This window comes from Saccoglossus kowalevskii, chromosome 2, assembly GCF_978046115.1.
Source record: "Saccoglossus kowalevskii chromosome 2, keSacKowa6.1, whole genome shotgun sequence".
NCBI lineage: Eukaryota > Metazoa > Hemichordata > Enteropneusta > Harrimaniidae > Saccoglossus > Saccoglossus kowalevskii.
In genome coordinates, this window is record NC_140642.1 from 33055774 (window position 1) to 33077136 (window position 21363).

General features: G+C 34.6%; 1 protein-coding gene across 2 annotated transcripts; it reads right to left on the reverse strand.

The window, feature by feature from the left end:
- Nucleotides 1-1330: 1330 nt before the first annotated feature.
- Nucleotides 1331-20423, reverse strand: LOC100368976 (uncharacterized). 2 transcript variants are annotated; one of them, XM_002732457.4, is made up of 10 exons: nt 19914-20423; nt 15728-15957; nt 15366-15415; nt 14391-14482; nt 13648-13804; nt 6957-7258; nt 6083-6327; nt 3825-3956; nt 2393-2472; nt 1331-1724 (listed from the first exon to the last, which is right to left on the reverse strand). In XM_002732457.4, exons 1-10 carry the CDS (start codon nt 20013-20015, stop codon nt 1480-1482), a joined length of 1635 nt encoding a protein of 544 aa, XP_002732503.1. In that variant the 5' UTR covers nt 20016-20423; the 3' UTR covers nt 1331-1479. The 2 variants fall into 2 exon arrangements, with proteins under 2 accessions (XP_002732503.1, XP_006813714.1); XM_006813651.3 differs by having other exon boundaries at nt 14385-14482.
- Between the last annotated feature and the right edge of the window lie 940 nt (nt 20424-21363).

Sequence of the window (21363 nt, forward strand, 5' to 3'; positions counted from 1 at the left end):
ATTGTGATTATTGATATAAATCTTGGCCTGTGATAATGTTACCAAATAAAATAAATTTTAAAATAATGAAATCTACAGTCATCAAGGTTTGTTGATACTCATTTTAATTTGTGAAGTTGTCCGTAACAATATATGCCTGGCTATGGCAAACGTTTATAATAAGACAAGGCGCTGAAAAAAAAAAAGGCTTTTTTTTACTGAAATACTGTTTTATAAAAGCTACATCATTCTCCCAAAGTGACCATAATACGAACGGATAATCTAAGACATCATCATATAACTTGGAACATGCAGCTTGAAATAGGATACAACGAAGTTCCGAGTGACCGACACTGATCGGCTAGTGAAATACATCACAATGTTTAATATCGGGTTATATACAATCTAACCTATATATTTTTTTAAAAGCTACCCATACACAATTGCTACAAAGTAAACAAATCAAGACATACTCGACCTTAAAAAGCGTTCTGGCTTTAATATAATAGTAGCATAATAGTCACACTGAAATATATGTCAAAATTAAAGTACAGAGGTCGTTGCCCAGCAAATGTTCGAATTTCAAGTAAACAAACAATGTATTTTACACGCTTTGTGTACATTGCTATGAGCCCCATATCGAACAGGGCGTGGCGCTACGATCATTTTAACTTTTGCAAGATCAAAAAAGCTTTACACTAAAAAGTTACAATACTGTTAAAAATGGCGAAGGTAAAAACACTATTACCAAACATGTGCAGCAATTCATATAAAAGCAAAATACAATGTCTAATTTTTGTCACATGATTAAAGATATGCATGTGTATCATCCACAAATCTGGCACAAAGATGTATGCCACTGACATCAGGTTTTACTGCAGAAAAAAAAAGACATTACAAGAACATTGATAGGACCTTATTAATTAATTATTTGGCACTAATTCTATCAAGATTCTTATCTACAATATATAAGCTATACATGATCTAAAACAAATCATTATCACATTCCTAAAAGTGGATTGATTTATGAAGGTACTATGAGGAATAGACAAGAGAAAGTATTACATTGTTAATATGACACACGACATAGTAGAATACATAAAAAATACAGCGTCATAAAAATACCAAAACTAGATCATCTCACCAGTACTATGTAGTTTCATTCAATCCTATGCAACATCAGACGGCCAAGAATTAAAATTTAACAAAAAAAGTCATCTGTCCATTAAAAATGTTGATGGGATAAATTCTTTTCTAAATATTCAGGATTCAGAATTCGAGAAGAAACACCTGATATATATATCAGTCACTGAAATAGGTGGAAGAACATTTTCAAATATTGTGAAATACATTTCATTTTCTATCCACATGAAATTATTTATAATATGGCCAATTAAAACAGATATTTTACGTCATGTGACCTTTTCATGTAACATCACCACAACCAAGGTTTTGGGGAGTTGTCAATAAATGGTTTTGCTCATGGTTTATGCAATAATCTCAAACTTTCTTCTGCATTTTTTTATTTTTGACAAAGCCTCTAGCCTCTTTAACTAAATCTTTAACTTGATCTTTTTCTAAAGTATCCGGTTCCCAGTCTGAGTCGGCATCCTGTTCATACGAGGAAGAGGATTCGTCACCGCCTTCTTCAACAAGAAGACCTTCATCATCTATAAAACTGTCGTCATAGTTATAAGTATTGGGTTGGCTCTCATCGTCGCTAGCACCATCCAGAACACTTTTCTCTGCAGTGGTATGAAACATACATGACAGTTAAAAAAAATGTCCCTTCATATAATTCAATAGACTTGAACTGAAAACTGGTTTCGGACATAGTTGAAATGCCAACATAGAAGATTTCATAACTTACAAAATTCACAAAATACAGCCGATTTATCAAGCCACATAGCTGAAGTTTGTTCACATGTCCTTCACCTATCTGAATGATCAGCGTCCAATAAGAGACTACAGGTATTCCGAATGAGGTGTGAACAGGTAAATATGTTTTGGCAGATGAAAGGTGTTAAATTCTTATTTCATGCTCAGTTTACTTTTCAAAAATTGCGAAATTTTAAAAAAATCATTCGGAAAACCTGCATGTCGGAAATTACTATGCATCAACAGAGCATAGTAATTCTTACACCATAAATTCTGATGGTATGCGAATAATACTGTAATAAAATGTGCATATTTTGTGTGAACATTTTTGTTTCTCTTTGTAAAAACATAGTAGAAATCAATGATGCAACTCATCAATGCAATTCCATTTTTTTTCCCAAAAACATGGTTACCATGGGTGATCCTCGGGTGTACGCCCACCCTTACTCTCCCTGATTTGACATGTTGGCTAGTGACCAGGGAAGTATGCAAATTGTTCCAAATTTAAAAAAATAAAATAACGACAATTACTAACTTTCAGCAGCTTTCCGTTTTGGCCTGCCAACGGTTGGATTCTTAGTGTGCTTGTATTCTTTCAAATGTGCTTTATTTTTCCTGTGAAAAAAATTTTCTCATAAGTCAGATTTGTACTGAGTAAACAATGTTCTCATAAGTCAGATTTGTACTGAGTAAACAATGTTCTCATAAGTCAGATTTGTACTGTGAAAAAATTTTTCTCATAAATCAGATTTGTACTGAGTAAACAATGTTCTCATAAGTCAGATTTGTACTGAGTAAACAATGTTCTCATAAGTCAGATTTGTACTGAGTAAACAATGTTCTCACAAGTCAGATTTGTACTGAGTAAACAATGTTCTCATAAGTCAGATTTGTACTGAGTAAACAATGTTCTCATAAGTCAGATTTGTACTGAGTAAACAATGTTCTCACAAGTCAGATTTGTACTGAGTAAACAATGTTCTCATAAGTCAGATTTGTACTGAGTAAACAACAAAAACAATGGAGGGGGAAAAGCTAGGAAAAAATGGAAACACATAAAAACAAAACTGGATACAGTAAAAGTGGGTAAAAAAAAGCAATATGAAAACCAAAAAAACAATGCGTCAGTTAAACCTTATAAACATTGTACTTCTTGAGATGATGTTGAGAAATATTTGATATGTAATATGAATATTCATCGCTATATTGTTCCAAACACCATAACATCAACATTGCCAGCTAAGTTGCTGACTGCTTCGCAATGCATGTCGCGAAAGCTTTTTAGTTCAAACCATTTTACGAGTGTGTGCACATTTACGAACGTTACGACATAGCTACTATGTCCTAACATTACAGACTGTGGAAGTACATACATTTTATTTTGATAACTTTCCCATTTATTATATAGCAATATACACGATTGAATGAAATAAATTGAAAGGCAATTGTATAGGGATTTCTATTTATATTCAACATGTCCGATTTCCTCACTATTGGTTTGACCCAACTTGTTCTATTCGCATAATGATATATAGAAGATAATATTTGGTAAACCTAGTCCTAAATAACTATTAAAAATAGCTAGACGTTTCGAGCAATGGCTCTTTATCGATAGCATCGAAGAATATTATGTTCTGGTGTTTGGAACAATATAATGATGACAGTAATGAATATTCACGTATCACATTTTCTTCTATGCTATCGATAAAGAGCCATTGCTCGAAACGTCTAGCTATTTTTAATAGTTATTTAGGACTACCATTACCAAATATTATCTTCTTTATATCATATTTATCAGTCTGAGCAGCGTTTATTAATTTATATACTATTCGCTTAATGATCTCCAGGTGCGCATAGCAAACCAATGTTACTGTTTAGGTGTTCAACAATACGTGGAGGTTGTAATTGTAGTACAACCTTACAATGTTTATAAACCTTAATTTGTTTGTTTATTCAACTATACATACCTGTAACATTCAGTTCCATATGGACACTCAGGTAACGACTCCTCTGCTGCTTCATCATCATCAACGCTCTGTGACGTCACATAATCAGAATCACCTGGATGACAAAACTCCTGAAAATGTCCTGGATTCTTTCTGTTGAGATAAAAACATGTTACAGCTGATTACATGTTTTTATTAGTACTTCGAAAATATCACTGGTTGAACAAAATATTAGAATAATATCACAATGTATGCAAGTTCCTAAAAATAGTACCCCGTAGTAGTCTGAACAAAATTATCAATATATCTTGACGAGAATACGACTTTGAAGTATGGTTACGAGGACAGTGAACGCGAGCGTCAGAAATGATCATGGGGTTCAAAGGACACTTAAGCAGACAAGATAGGAGGATTAACTCGACTAGAAACAAAAGAAATAGGCTTAAACCAGTTGTAACTCCCTCTGTTTATACCTCTATGATATTACTAACATCTGGTTCTCAATATCAGCAGTATAAATGTCTTTATTCCACTTATTTCTATATCTAGCAAATGTTTCATCTCAACCAAATATTTCCTCACATCTTGAAAATTGCACTTATTAGTTATATCAAAACTTAATTAACATAGTTGACATTTTATAGTGATTGATAAAATTATCAGAAAGGAAATTTTAAGTTATGGTAACCACTAGACAAAGACAATTTTAAGTGAAATTTGACGAAAGTTTGAGAAATATATATATATAGAACACCTATCAAAATTGAACTGTTTTAAGTTATTGTAACCAAGATAAAAACTTTCATTTTGGAATCAACAACAAAATAAGCAGAAACAACAACAAGGACAGACATTTCCCCCTCAGATATTGTAAAATACTAGTACTTTATTTTAGCTGGAACAAATTTTTCGTGGGATTTTATTTTCATTAAACCATTATTTCAGCGAAAATAGCAAAAACAAGCCATGCATGGCACAGTCCCCGTTAGTTATCAAATTTAAGATATGAAGTTTTGTTTATAGTAATATAGCTGGAATATAACCATGTCAGGAATATGATTTTTTTAACATTAAAATGATTGACATTTGTATCTGATCGTTAAACAAGTACTTGTCCATATTGAGAGAAATTGCTCTGGAACAGCATTCAAAATCAGCCATTTTGAATACATGTATATATATAACATGATGTATAACGAATATATAAAATTTAATTATAATAAGTCAAAGCATTCAAGAGATATGGCTCTAGAAGCCCAATCATTAAAACAAAATGGCCACCAGCAAGCCATTTTTAATCCAATCTGAAAAATAAAATGACGAGCATCAGGAACCCGTAATGTCTAATGTATTTACCTATTTGAAAGAAATCCACCCACAAATGCTTGATATTTGATGATTGTTTAGCACAAAAAAGGCCACCATTTGGCCATTTTGAGTAGGATCATCAAACCAATATATCTGTCTATCTATGACATGATGTATAATGAATATTTAAAATTTGAACATAATCAGTGAAAGCAAGTCAGAGATATGGCACGAGAACCACATTCATTAATACAAAATGGCCGCCATTCGGCCATTTTGAATCTTATCTGAAAAACAAAAATATTTGCATCAAGGTCCCATAATGTCTAATGTATATACCAAGTTTGAACAAAATCCATCTGTAAACAGCCTAGAAATGGTTGATTTTTAGGATTTTTGGCACAAAAATGGCTGCCATTCGACCATCTTGAATCAGATCGTAAAATAAAATGACGTGCATATGTATAATATCATGTATGATGTATGTGTGAAGTTTGATTGTGATTGGTCAAGGAATTTCTAAGATACAGATCCGGACGCACGCACAGACGCACGCACGCACGGAGGTCAACACACAAGTCCCCGTTTTCGGACTGCGTCCGAACGGGGACTAATTAATTCCAAATAAAATAAAAGTATTTTACAGTTCATATTGAACTATATCTAAAATGATATAGAAAAGGTAAAAAAAAGGGTACCTCTACATTGTTTAACCCTTTGAATGCACTTTTTCCCATCAAATTTTTATTCAACATTTTGCACATATTGATATTTTTCTACAATAATTTTATTTATTGTAGACTAAATGGACATAATTCCCCATTTCCCTCAAATCTTGGTTAAAAATATCTAAAAAAAACATATGCATGTTTTGTGACAAAAAAATGATTAGGGCATTTAAAAAAATTAACAACAATTGAATTTCACTAATGGCCACCATTGCAGTATCAGCTTCATAATAGTTGTCTTACCTATAGCACTCCTTGCCATATGGACAAGGTTTCTTATCCTTGGGCTGACTGTCATCATCATCATCACCTGCATTATTTTCAACCACCTGTTTCTTTCTCCTTCCACTGCTGGGTCTTGCTGGTAACAAGTCTTCTTCATAGATTTCATCATCACTGTCACTCATTTCAGCGTACGTTCTCCTAGATGCTGCTCTTCGTGGAGGAGTCTTCTTTTCAACGATTGAGGATGATCGTCTTCGTGTACTCTGGAATAATAGAATGTTTTGGCCAATGTCAAGTACAGCCAAATGTATGACCTCATTGTCATCTTGATAATCAGTCTTGGTCAATACTATTAAATTCCTTTCAGGTAGTATATCAAAATCAGATTTACTCAAAAGATTCTGCTGGAATATAAGACGTCATACGACAGAATTTCTGTTTGTTACTAGAAAGTAGGAATTTTCATATGAAGTAAAGGAATATCACATTGTTTGTAACTCTTGAATGAATGATTTAATGTTCACAGTGACGTTTCCGGAACTACTTTATTCAATGCACTGAAATACATAGTTCTGAAATGATGTTATACGTCACCTGATCACTGGCTTTTATTGATATGTGCTGTTGGTATAGCTTAAAATTGGCGGAATGAATAATAAGTCAATCATGAAAGCTCTCTGTATTTTTCTTTTGATGTATAATATTGTGGGAGTTTTTTTTACATTTGATTGATATCAAAGGACCTTAGATCCAAAATAGCACTCGGTAAGTATTGCCTTAGTGAATGTACGATACTGCATACATAATATTGTAATATAACATCCCATAACAATACATCATACATAGTATTTCATAACACTATAATCATTTATGAATCACATTTTTAGCCTACCTTCTTTTTAGGTGTTTTCTTTCCTTTACGCTCTTCTTCCCAGTCGCTGACATTATCATCGTCATTATCATTATCATCACTAATCATCCAATCCAAGTCAAAATCTTCATCTGATGTCTTCCGTGCTCTGCCTCTTGGTATCACAGGAAGCTCATCATCATCTTCATCTGAATAAGCATCTTCATAAACTTTCTTTTTTCTTCCTCTCCCTCTCCCAGCTGGTTTCTTAGCAACAGCTTCCTCAAATGAGTTGTCTTCTGAGGATTTACGTTTGCCTCTACCTCTCCCTCTACCTCTTGGAGCTACAAACATTTGGACAATCAATAAGAATTTTTATTATTGAGTGTTAAGTTTTGTGAATGCTTAATGCATGATTTATTGACATGATTAAATTGCATTTCTCGGTCCTTCATGAATTTGCATATTCCCGCTATAATTGGTTGAGCTAGTTGAACTTCACAACTTGTATTTTTCAACTTTACAAGTTTTGTCACATTTCAGAAACCAACATATTTTTTGATCAAGATGTGTAGATAATGTAAAATTCTCTCGATTGGGTCCAAAATTAGAGGAATTACAGAAAAATGTTCATTTTAATGTTTTTGCAGGGAATGGAATTTAAAGGATCAAGCAAGACGACTAAAACAAGTCATTGTCAATGACACGTCCCCGTTCCGTTCATATTTGAGTGACATATACATTCAAAGCAGATCATGACCGAAATGCACCTGCATATGTACAACACATTGTGCTAAATCTGAACAAAATCCATCCATGCATGACTGAGATCCGGTTCTGGAATTGTGAAAATACGTGATTTTGATGCATTTTCGGCCTTAAAATGGCCATCATTCCGCTATTGTTAAGCAGATCATGAAACAAATGCACATATCTATTTGTGACATGATGTACCATATGTGTGTGAAGTTTGAACTTGATCAATCCAGACATGTCTTGGATACGAATCCAGAACTGAATTCTTTAACAAAATGGCCGCCAGTCGGCCATTTCGAATTTGATCCGAAAAAAAAAAAGACGTGCATCAAGGTCCTATTATGTTTAATGTATGTACCAAATTTGAACAAAATCCATCCATGCATAACTGAGATACGGGTCCGGAATGGTGAAAATGTGCGATTTCAATGCATTTTCGGCCTTAAAGCGGCCCCCATTTGGCTATCGTTAATGAGATCATGAAACAAATGCACATACATATTTGTGACATGATGTACCTTGTGTGTGTGAAGTTTGAACTTGATCAATCCAGACATGTCTCGGATACGGATCCAGAACTGAATTCTTTAAAACAAAATGGCCGCCAGTCGGCTATTTCGAACTTGATCCGAAAAAAAAAATGACGTGCATCAAGGTCCTATTATGTTTAATGTATGTACCAAATTTGAATGAAATCCGTCCATGCATAACTGAGATCCGGGTCCGGAATGGTGAAAATGTGCGATTTCAATGCATTTTCGGCCTTAAAGCGGCCGCCATTTGGCTATCGTTAATGAGATCATGAAACAAATGCACATACATATTTGTGACATGATGTACCTTGTGTGTGTGAAGTTTGAACTCGATCAATCCAAGCATGTCTCAGATACGGATCCAGAACTGAATTCTTTAAAACAAAATGGCCGCCAGTCGGCCATTTCGAACCCGATCCAAAAAAAAAAATGACGTGCATCAAGGTCCTATTATGTTTAATGTATGTACCAAATTTGAACAAAATCCGTCCATGCATAACTGAGATCCGGGTCCGGAATGGTGAAAATGTGCGATTTTGATGCATTTTCGGCCTTAAAATGGCCGCTATTCGGCTATCGTTAATGAGATCATGAAACAAATGCACATACATATTTGTGACATGATGTACCTTGTGTGTGTGAAGTTTGAACTTGATCAATCCAGACATGTCTCGGATACGGATCCAGAACTGAATTCTTTAAAACAAAATGGCCGCCAGTCGGCTATTTCGAACTTGATCCGAAAAAAAAATGACGTGCATCAAGGTCCTATTATGTTTAATGTATGTACCAAATTTGAATGAAATCCGTCCATGCATAACTGAGATCCGGGTCCGGAATGGTGAAAATGTGCGATTTCAATGCATTTTCGGCCTTAAAGCGGCCCCCATTTGGCTATCGTTAATGAGATCATGAAACAAATGCACATACATATTTGTGACATGATGTACCTTGTGTGTGTGAAGTTTGAACTTGATCAATCCAGACATGTCTCGGATACGGATCCAGAACTGAATTCTTTAAAACAAAATGGCCGCCAGTCGGCTATTTCGAACTTGATCCGAAAAAAAAAATGACGTGCATCAAGGTCCTATTATGTTTAATGTATGTACCAAATTTGAATGAAATCCGTCCATGCATAACTGAGATCCGGGTCCGGAATGGTGAAAATGTGCGATTTCAATGCATTTTCGGCCTTAAAGCGGCCGCCATTTGGCTATCGTTAATGAGATCATGAAACAAATGCACATACATATTTGTGACATGATGTACCTTGTGTGTGTGAAGTTTGAACTCGATCAATCCAAGCATGTCTCAGATACGGATCCAGAACTGAATTCTTTAAAACAAAATGGCCGCCAGTCGGCCATTTCGAACCCGATCCAAAAAAAAAAATGACGTGCATCAAGGTCCTATTATGTTTAATGTATGTACCAAATTTGAACAAAATCCGTCCATGCATAACTGAGATCCGGGTCCGGAATGGTGAAAATGTGCGATTTTGATGCATTTTCGGCCTTAAAATGGCCGCTATTCGGCTATCGTTAATGAGATCATGAAACAAATGCACATACATATTTGTGACATGATGTACCTTGTGTGTGTGAAGTTTGAACTTGATCAATCCAGACATGTCTCGGATACGGATCCAGAACTGAATTCTTTAAAACAAAATGGCCGCCAGTCGGCTATTTCGAACTTGATCCGAAAAAAAAATGACGTGCATCAAGGTCCTATTATGTTTAATGTATGTACCAAATTTGAATGAAATCCGTCCATGCATAACTGAGATCCGGGTCCGGAATGGTGAAAATGTGCGATTTCAATGCATTTTCGGCCTTAAAGCGGCCGCCATTTGGCTATCGTTAATGAGATCATGAAACAAATGCACATACATATTTGTGACATGATGTACCTTGTGTGTGTGAAGTTTGAACTCGATCAATCCAAGCATGTCTCAGATACGGATCCAGAACTGAATTCTTTAAAACAAAATGGCCACCAGTCGGCCATTTCGAACCCGATCCCAAAAAAAAAATGACGTGCATCAAGGTCCTATTATGTTTAATGTATGTACCAAATTTGAACAAAATCCGTCCATGCATAACTGAGATCCGGGTCCGGAATGGTGAAAATGTGCGATTTTGATGCATTTTCGGCCTTAAAATGGCCGCTATTCGGCTATCGTTAATCGGATCATGAAAAAAATGCATGTGCATATGTCCCATATAATGTGTGATGTATGAGTGAAGTTTGAACTTAATCGGTCCATGCATGTTCGAGATACAGGTGATCACGGACGCACGGACGCACACAGGGCAAAACATAAGTCCCCGTTTTCGGACTGCGTCCGAACGGGGACTAACAAAATACAAAACAAGCACTGACAATGCACAGTCCTCGTTCTGTATTTAATGCCATATTTTATCACTAGCAGCGACCCAGAAGTGTGGGTGTACATTAGCTAAAAATTGCTGTGATACAAAAAGGCCATCAGTCGGCCATTTTAAATCAGATCTGAAATACAAAATGACAAGCATTTTAATAGGTCCCATAATGTTCAAAGTACATATGAAAATTTGTGCTTACAACTGGTTTTTAAGCCGTGTCGAAAACGTGCACAGAATGGTCGTTTTGTGCACGTTTTCGACACTCGCTTATTAAAAACACTGACTGCTTGTTCAAACATTGAACACTGGCACATGAGTTGTCGAAATTGTTGTTTTAGTGGTAAAGTTTGAGGATTAAATGAGTATTAACCATTATTTAATTTCGAACGACACTTCCAAACCATCAAAGTTTGTTTCGTTCGCGAACGTAACTATGACCTCTTGTTATGTGAGCGTTCCACAACAAGCTAATAGAGCGGGACTGTGTTCCGTTTGAATCTAGGGCTGCTACCTCGTTTCAACAATATGATTATCGAGACATTTACGTGATACAGGCAATGCTAACTCCTTAGCGAAGAGAGCAGAGAAACCAGGAACATATTGATGCCACGGCCATGTATTTAAAATGCGAGCGTGCAGACGGGCGATATTTCTGGATTCGCGCACTCGAAAAATTAAGCGGAAATTATTCAACATGCGGAGGCAAAAGCGAGTAAAAGTAATGATCGAAAAGCAGAAGCGAGCAGGAGGTTGGGTGAAATTAGTGCTGTACATTCAGGTCCGTTGTAAAAATACGATTGGCCAAGATCTATGTCATTCTGTAGCACGCCAGAGACAGACAAAATGCAGTTTTAAATATTGACACCGTTCATATTTTTTAAATGAGTCAAAAAAAAAATTGTATGCTGCTTAAGCGATTATCGATCGAAACAGACTCGTTTTGCAAGTTTTAACGGCTACGTTCTGCTGAAGATATAAGACTTCACTTTCGGAGTTATTACAGAAGATAATGTACGACAGCAAAAAAACAAGAACATTTGTGAAATAGAGTAGCATTCATGTAGGTCCAATCAGTACTGTTGTATCGTCTCGTTCGTCAACCTAACGTTACTATCCGGACCTGCTCGTCGATTATTATTGCAAATGTCATTTCTTTCCAGAATCAATTGGGTATAAGTACGTTATTTTAGAATGATTTTCATTTGGTTTCACGTGATAGTTAATCTGATTCATCATATAGCATTCCAAACAGGAAGTCCTCGGCATGGGTCAGAGTACTAGTATACCCCAGACCACTCGTTTTGATGAATGGTCTGGGTGTGGCTAAGAATAGAAAATGAATTTCGGTGAGGTTGTGATTATTTGGATTTTTGAGAACGAATTTACTATTGAAATGAAATTATCACGTCTAGGGGTGAATTGTTAATAGGTGAAGTGATATTAAAAACATAAGTAGTTCATCTTCTTGCGTACACCGCAACAACAAAGGTTTATTTTCCAACACAGATCTCCAGTCAAGAGGGTGGCGTCTGGACGTAAACCCGGAGTTAAACCATAGACAATATAGTAGGAAGGAAAAGCAACTCCAGCGATTCTATTGTAGCAGGGTAGCTGATTTAAACTAACCGTTAACATAAATTAAGTGTTTATTTCGATTTCTCGTTAAGGTAGAGATGCAGTTTACCTGACAGGTGTTTTAATTAGTTAATTGGGCAACCAAGATGACCCCCCCTTATCCACAAAACTATATATTATATACAAGATTCATGCATCATGAAAATAATATTATTCGTGTATTTTGTCGAATACGGGGTACAAACTTACACATGCATTCTGTTTGAAAGAGTGTGAATAGGTAGTCAAGATGACAAGATGACGACAGGCATGAAAACGAACAGATTGAAAGTTAATTTAAAAAAAAGTGCAAGACAGAGAACAACAAAAAACGAGCACAGTCGGTGGAAAATAACATAATAAGAAGATTCATGCATCATGAAAACTAAAATATTCGAGTATTTTATCGAAAACGGGGTAAAACCATAGACATGAATTCCGGTTGAAAGAGTGTGAGCGATAGTCAAGATGGTGACAGACGGGAGAACATACGGATTCAAAGTCTGTTTGAAAAAATGTGTGGCAGAGAACAATAAAAAACGAGCATAGCCGGTAATCAATAACATAATAAGAAGATTCATGCATCATGAAAACAAAAATATTTTGTCGAAAACGGGGTACAGACTGAATATAGCATGTACATTAATGCTGTCTGAAACTAACTTTTAATTTTATTCAATTAAACAGGAACATATATATTAAAGTCATATTTACTAGTGAACCACGTTCACGAGAACATCTGATAACTATTGTGTGTTCAGAAGATGCGTATTGCGGAAAGAAAACGACTCAATTGGGGAAAGATACTTGTAGTTTGATACGAAAGTAGTGACATCGCATCAAAGTAAATATGACGTCATTGTTTACTTGCTCATCATAATATTCCAGCCCAGCTTGCGTTGGGCATACAACGTTTGACTTTGGTGTTACTATACTACTATACTGCCTATGGTTAAACAGGGCCCAAATTGATAGGGATTAAAACACAGAAGTGGAAGAGCTGTCTATGCATTGACCAATCACACAAGAGCTCACAAACACCAATGAAATATTTGTTGTTGTACTTAACAAAGGGGTTTGGCACAAAAAACAATGGAACGTTTATAGGCTTAACGCTGGATTTGGCGCTGGATTTAGATCGTGTTATAATCCAAATCCCCTAGAAAGAGTTGTAAGCACCAATTTTCATATGTATATAACAAGTTTTAGTGAAATTCATTCAAATGTGACTGAGATCAGGTTCTGGAATGGCAGAAATGCTTGATTGTGATGAACAGGCAACATTCAGTCATCTTGAATCATATTGCAAAAACAATAGACATGCATATGTATCCCAAGATGCATGACGTATTTATAATGTTTGACTGTAATCGGTCAGACATATCTGAAATACAGTTGGAACCGAACATACATGCACAAATGGACTAATAAAAACATTACCTGTTGGTGCGGCTGCAATGTTAGCAGCGACAGATCTTGGTTCAAATGTTGTTGGGTTAGATGTTGGTGTTGGCTTTGCATTTAAAATCCAAGATGGCAGCTTGCGTTCTCGTTGAACTGGTAAAGCAACTTCTTTTTTGTCTTCCAACTTGACAGTCTGTATGTAAAGAATACGTAAATCAGTCATCAGTCACTGAGATGTTGAAACTAGGGCAGCCCACAAGCTTGATGATCTAAGAATTGCCCTCCTAGCTTTACTTGCAAACAAGCCTGCTTGGCTCTGGCATACCTCATGACTACTATGTTAACACTCGCCAAAGAGCTGACATGACAGCCTACATATTAATTAATTTCTAAATGATCATATTCAATCTTTGATATTGTTCACAAGATCTTCTTTTCTTCACAATTTTCAACAGCACCATCACAACTCTACCTCCTATCTTCTTATAATTGCCATCTCCAACTCTAATCTATTCTGCTTTTATTTCGACTTCTTTTAAATTTTGTATGTGTCTGCAGCTTAGCGCATTGGCAGGCTCCTAAAGTTTTGAGACTGCAAGCTCCCACAATTCACACCATATTTCCACCCCTGCATTCACCTGTAAATATCACTGCCACAGTAAACAGCATACAAACACAAACCACATTAGTATCCTATACGCTTTTGGGCATTAAATTTAGAGCATATTATGCAAATTTGCTAATTGAATATTCATGAGTCAATATGTGCATACTGTAACCTGAACATTTCCAGCTGATGGTTTCGATTTCTCCCCATTGGGCTTCTCATCACTCTCGACATCATCAGTCTTTTTATTTTCAGTTATTGTTTCTGGAAAATGATATGAAAATAAATTAAGCATAGATGATAATTAGACAAAACTAGCAGCCTCTCGGCTGAGATAGCTCCACTGTTATCAATGCACATTTCAATTAAAAAACTGAATATATCAACAGAAAAAAAACAATATGTATACCGGTAGTATTAAAGCAATAAGACTTTTTATAACTTTTTATCAAAAATATTCATGAAAATTAGAGAATTAAAGATATCATCACGAAACGAACAAACCTGAGAGGACCACATGTAGTACTTACATATGTAATATCTAAACAATCGGACTTGCAGTTTTTAACAAGAAGTCGAAAATATCACTTTTTACCAAAAATGACAAAAATATTCATCAAAATTAGAGAATTAAAGATATCATCACAAAATGAACAAATCTGTAAGAAGTTCACCCAAGGTACCTACATACCAAGTATCAAAGCATTTGGACTAGCAGTTTTCAAGAAGAAGTCGAAAATAGCATTTTGACCAAAAATGACAAAAATATTCGCTATAAATATGACAATTGAACATATCCATACGAAATGAACAAATCTGAGAGAGAACCACCCAAGGAACCATCCTAGAAAGTTTCACAGCTATACAGTTTGTGGTTTTTAAGGAGAAGTCGAAAAATGTAAAGTTGATGACGGCACCGGCGCCAACGGACAATCAGTAATACTATAAGCTCCACTCGACTTCGTCGACAGCAGAGCTAAAAATAATTAATAAATTATGTATAACACCATTTTTTCCTTAGAGAAGAATGCAAGAAATAAATGCCTTTATCGTTCTACGAATCATTCTACAAGTAATGAGGATAGATTCTCATGCTATTGGAATAATTGAGTCAAATATTAACAGTTGTATATTTATATTAACTTACCTTTTCCATTTTCTTCTTCTACTGGTGTTTTTGAGCTATTACTTGATGTACTATTTGACAAATAGATATTATGCAAATATGAATATGCAGCACAACACAAATCAAATAAGAGCTACATGAATAAATTACAAAATAAAGCCACAGTCATTTTGCAGCTGATACAAATGTACTTTGTACGAGTATATGTTGCGTTAAGACCCTGATGTACAACACCTACATAAGATGAGAGTGGTGCATTTATTTACTGTTTAAATTCAATCAAAGTGTGCCAGCCAATGGCACTGTATGTGCTCAAAAAATTGACAAAAACACAAAGGCACATTTTACCTAAATGAGCCAAATATATAGATGTATATACTTACTTATTTATGGGCTTCTCGTCAATAACAACTTTGAAAATATGAAACTCAGGGATTAGAGAAAATTTTTCTCCATTTTTTAATTCTTGCCATTCATCCTTTGCTAAGGGTCTCAACTTGTCAGTTCCTAGCCTCTGGTGGAAAGTTGGATTAATATGGGTTGGTAGAATTCTCAACTTGCCGCTATCAACTTCCAAAATAGCATGGGAACGAGATACTCTTTTATCCGATATCTATAAAGAATATTTGTAGTGATAGTTATAATGAATTAATTAATGATCGTACAAATTTTAATGATAAAATAGATAATTGCTGATGTCGAGATATAGTAGCAGCACTTAATACTTCCTCTATTTCAATATTAATAATTAACATAATAAATAGCATTATTCCATCACCAATTAGTTTTGATGCAGATGGTATATTTCTCTGTGTAGTTTCTTCTAATATGCCATCAAGTCAACTTAAGTTACCTTTCAGAAAATAAACCCTTGTACTGATTTTCATATCCGGTAATTCTTTAAAAAATGTTTTTCAAGAGTTTCAGCTAAATAGGAAATTATGCCTAATTGGTCCAAAAATATCCAGATCAGAGATCATTCCTAAAATTTTATTGATATTTTTGTGTGACATATTTGATGGTATGGATATTTGTGAAATTTGTATACCGGTATATGTAAACATTTGCCTCGATTCATCAGTGTTTGAATTACCATAGGTTGTGGTAATTTGAAATGGATGCAAATCATTAGGGACCCATAAGCATTGAAACACTATTCAAAAACACCAGCAAATAGTGGAAATTCAAACTCGCAATCAAATTGGAAGCCAAAATGAATGCCATTCACTAACATTCAGACACATTGAAAATAGTTGAGAATGTTTAACATAATGCATGCAAATTTAAACCATCAAACATTTTACGAATGAATCTCAGAGTTCAATTTTTGAATGAGGAACTCACTATTATGTAACATCAACAAAAATTGGATTGGATGTTAGAATTGAAGAAAAAATATAAAAAAAAAAATATTTGGTCAAATGTTAGTGCATCCATGCTGAAAAAAACAAAAAAAACAGCATTTTAGGCTAGTCTAAAATTTTTTGTCTGGAAACCAATGCACTGATGAGAATTGTTTGACTAATTTGTCAATGGCTGTTCAAATGTCAAAAATAGAATTGTGTACTGTCTTCCTAGCTATAGGCATATTAATTATTCATAATCTACATAGAGGTTGTTTTCTCCCCTTTGATTCCCCCCTTAGTTTTCTGCCCTATAAGCATACAATGCTCATGAGTTTCATTTTCCTTCTTACAATATGGGCAATCTTTCATTTATTTATTTTCACAATTTAGTTTTATCATTGTTTAAAACAAAGAGTCTTATCTTATCATCAGTGATATTTTCAAACCGTCTAATTTTACATTTGTTATTATATTATCAATGCCTTTCTGCCGTTTCAATACTTCAGTTTGTTCAATCTTGTGATATGGGGTATTTAAATACATAGATAATATTCTTGCCCATTTTGGTTCTTTCATGTTAAAATATTTTAATTTCACTGTTTACAAACTACGGTACTGTGTTCTACCCAAGGGCACCAAAAACAACTTTATTAGCAGTATTCCTCTGAGCTTCTAGAATAAATTTCTGAATGCATCTTTGCATTTTTTTCTAGTTTTTCTGTCTGAATGATTATGTGTTATGATTCCACAAGCATATTGTAGTGACGTCACTACAACACTATTCAATAGTGATAAACCGTAATCCACTCTGGTAATCTTAACCATGGTTTCCTATCGGTGTTTTTATTACTCAAAACAATTTCTCAGTTGACAGTTGTTATGGTCAGATAGGTTGTTGTAATCAAATGATTCTATTCACAAATTTGTCATTGCTTTTGTTTGCCAATTCCCTCATTTATTATTAGAACTTTGGATTTGCTTTATTAAGTATAAAGATCAATTTTAATCAACTCTCGTTTTGGTGCACTTCGAATTAATCACAAATGGATAATTAATCTAATTTTAATTAATTAACATAAAACACAGGTAGTGATGTAGAAAAAAAGTCAATAGCCAGTCAAAATGATGATCTACTAAAAATAAAATACTGGCTACCTGTTTTACTTTTTTTTCCCTTCATTAATCCTTTTTGTTTAGCATTTTAGTTTTGTTAGGACCTACATTTCTATTTTTTAATTGAAAACAAATCCACATCACTGACAAGTGGATTATTAAGCTAACAATTTCGATCTGGGTGACCTTTAACTTTTGCTTCCAGCAAGATAATTATAATGCAGACAACTTGTAGTATCTGTTTTGTGATTCTGCGATAAGTCCTTTTCCCAGAAACTCTTCTCATGGTTTTATAGTGGTTGTAGAGAGATAAATACATCAACTGAACTGAGTATGCAAGTCAACCAATAAGCAAATTTATTTGTGACTTATTATTAAATTCCAAACATTTTAGGAAAAAAAAGCCCACCCACATCATTCAATTAAATATGCAATATTGGATATTTAATACTGTCGTTTTATGACACATGTTGGTAAGATTTGATGATGGTTTATTAGAAACCAAACAACGTGTTGTTCTTGAAGCTCATATCCAAGTATTCATTCGATGGATCAACAAAACTCTTCTTTGCATGTACAGTAGCAGTCACCGTGCATTAGGTATATATTTTTCATTTTTCATCCAACAATACTACAATATATTTGAAAACCAAAAATCATTATGATAAAGCATAATCCATTTTGGTCCTCAAAATGCCACATTAAACAATTTTTGTCCATATTGCATTTTTTTTTTTTTAATTTTTCTTTCAGTTCCCTGTAATAATAAAAAGCAGTATTTTATTAAAATTATAGACTCTAATAATTCCATGGAGATTGATTGAACAAATAAAAAAAATTGCTACAAATCTGTCTTTAATTAGCCAATCAGTGTTCTAGAATTTTTTGTAGTTATATCCTGTAACCAGGTTATGGCATGGTATACAGGATCAAAGTTCAAACAAATAAAAAGAATTTGCTTCTTGTACTAAGCTAAATTGAAAAATTACGAAATGACGCTGAAATGATTTTTAATTCTTTTTTACATCCAGAACGTTTAATACCATAACAAAATATGCTGCCAACATTTTTTTTTTAAATAATACGCTTTAGAAAACAATGAAACATCCTCTGAGATAGAAAACATTTCTCAATTCTACCATATGTGGTGCACTTCACTCAAAATTGCAAGAGAGAAAAAAAAAATGTGTGAGGCACAGGTTTCAGGCTTATACACGGAACAATGAAAAGCAAAACCTAATTGTATTTTCTGCCAAATTACTGCCAAATCAGAATATCTAACTAATTGACATGAGCATTCTGAGTCAATGATTTAATTGGCTGAAAATCCTTCCATTTATGGTAGCAGTGATACAAATTTGAATGGAATCTTCTCTAAATCCTAAATATATATATATCAATAGAGTCGATGAATATTGACGTTTACTCGCACATCATGTCTGTAAAGGCAATGCATCGCTAGGAATAAACGATAACATGTGCTAAACATTTTTGAAAATATTGAATATGTAGCTTTAAAATTAATTAGTTCATGCGACTTTAGTAATTAGTAAATGTATTTTGTGCTGGATATATGGTTCTTTGATTTATATTTTAATTACCACTGGAATAAAATAGAATATGGCTTTATTATCACTCAACCCAAAGGATCGATATGGGACTCATAGCGACGTATACAACGCGAGTAAAATACATTGTTTATTTACATGAAATTCGAACATACGCTGCGCGACGACCACCATGCTTTAAGTCAAACAGATCAATCGATGACTGAATGATTATTGGCTCACAGTCCCTCTATAGGACTGTGATATAACACAAAAATAAAATATAAATAAAATAAATATATATATAACATAACACCCCATGAGTTCACATTTTGTTTAATTGTTTTCAGCGGTGCATTGCAATAGTCAAAGTGTCATTTACAAATAGACATTGACTTAAACATGAGGTCAAACAGAACTATGTGATTTAATTAAATCAGAATTAATTGAGGATAAAAAGATAAATACTGTTAAATTATTAAATTACAGTGCAAATATTTCAATTTAGAATGTGCCACTATTTGCGAATTAAAAAAAATGTGTTATTATTATTTAATACTCACCCCTAGAAACGGACCTCTTCCTAATATCGTTTGACCCGGTGGAAGTGGTATATCGTCTACCCAATCCGTGTTGGTACAGGGCCTCAACACAACACCAGACATTATTATAATACTGTGTTGACGATGTTATTCTCTATAAAATGCTCCCTTTTACGTCAGATCTGCTACAACGCCCAGCTTACCCCGATTCCGCCCTTCAACCGTGAGTATGTGAGTTGATCCTGTATCCCCACCACTCCCACAAACGAAAGTAAATAATACAAAAAAAATAGGAAAGTGTGGTACGGATACCGTGACGCGCTGACGAACACAACAATGGTTTGATGTTTGCCGAGATATTATAAGCCTGGTACAGCAGCGACGGAACTGCAAATTAATCCAACATATTATGAAGGCAACTTGCACAAATTAGCAACTGCACAACCCCGGTGCAAACCACGATAATAATAAAAACACAATTGCTTTTATTTTCGTGCTTCGTGGTTTTCAATCCCAAGCGTCACGTCGTCCATATTTGTCGGGGGTCGCGAAGCCGGAATGGCAACATGGCGGGCGTCGGTATATTCGTTCACGTAACAATTGACGTCACTGTGGCGTCATGAGCGGCGAACACAATACAAAGTACGTTTAGTATACGATCAAAACAGTCAGCCTAAAAGGACGAGGCTAAAATCAGCTCCGTGCTACGACGACAAATTGTATCGACGTTGGCACCCCCTGACAAATACCAATATTCTACTTCCGGTTTTAGATTTAAATCAGCGAGGTCAATCTAGGGTGGTAGCTTCGTTGAGTGCAGTATATCGTTTTGAAAAGAAAACATTATTCGCATCTTTTAAAAACACATTTCGTGCGCAACAGCAAATAATGTTATTGGTTCTAAAATAATATAGCAAAATATTATACTAGAAAACGAATTTGCACGTGTTTTGGTGGGATTCTGATTATTTATTTATTTGTTTGATTAATATTTTATTAAAATCCCGCCAAATAATAAAAAAAAAAAAAAACACGGGATAGTGCACATTTATTCACTTTCGTATCGGAGAAATATCGAATGTTTAGATCGATATTAGACATAGTTGTAATACTTTTTGGATTTCATGGCGATGGAATTCTCGGATAATTATCGAAGTTTTAGATCGATTTAGGATAAGGCTGCGTGACATTTGGTCCGACTTAGGTTTTCTTGCAAATATAATTCACTGATAATTATCGTTTTAGATCGATATTCGATCGATATAAGACAAGTGGATTTAGGGCTCTGACTTTAGTTTTCATGGCGACAGATATTAGAGAGAGTGCTTCGACTTTTGTTTACAAATTTTCAACAATAAGTTCGATAGTTATCTGATAATCATCCGACAATGAGTAAACATACAATATCCTGCATTTAACCTGCCAGTTTGATCACAGGGAGCCCAGGAACAACTGCACGCACTCTCTATGG

What these genes read in the sequence shown, in the direction of transcription:
- LOC100368976 (XM_006813651.3), bottom strand. Translation starts at nt 20,015, where the DNA reads ATGTCTGGTGTTGTGTTGAGGCCCTGTACCAACACGGATTGGGTAGAC. An exon ending in AGAAAACACCTAAAAAGAAG is followed by an intron (nt 6,328 to 6,956) that starts GTAGGCTAAAAA and finishes CTATTATTCCAG; the next exon opens with AGTACACGAAGACGATCATC. An exon ending in AAAACGGAAAGCTGCTGAAA is followed by an intron (nt 1,725 to 2,392) that starts GTTAGTAATTGT and finishes ATACCACTGCAG; the next exon opens with AGAAAAGTGTTCTGGATGGT.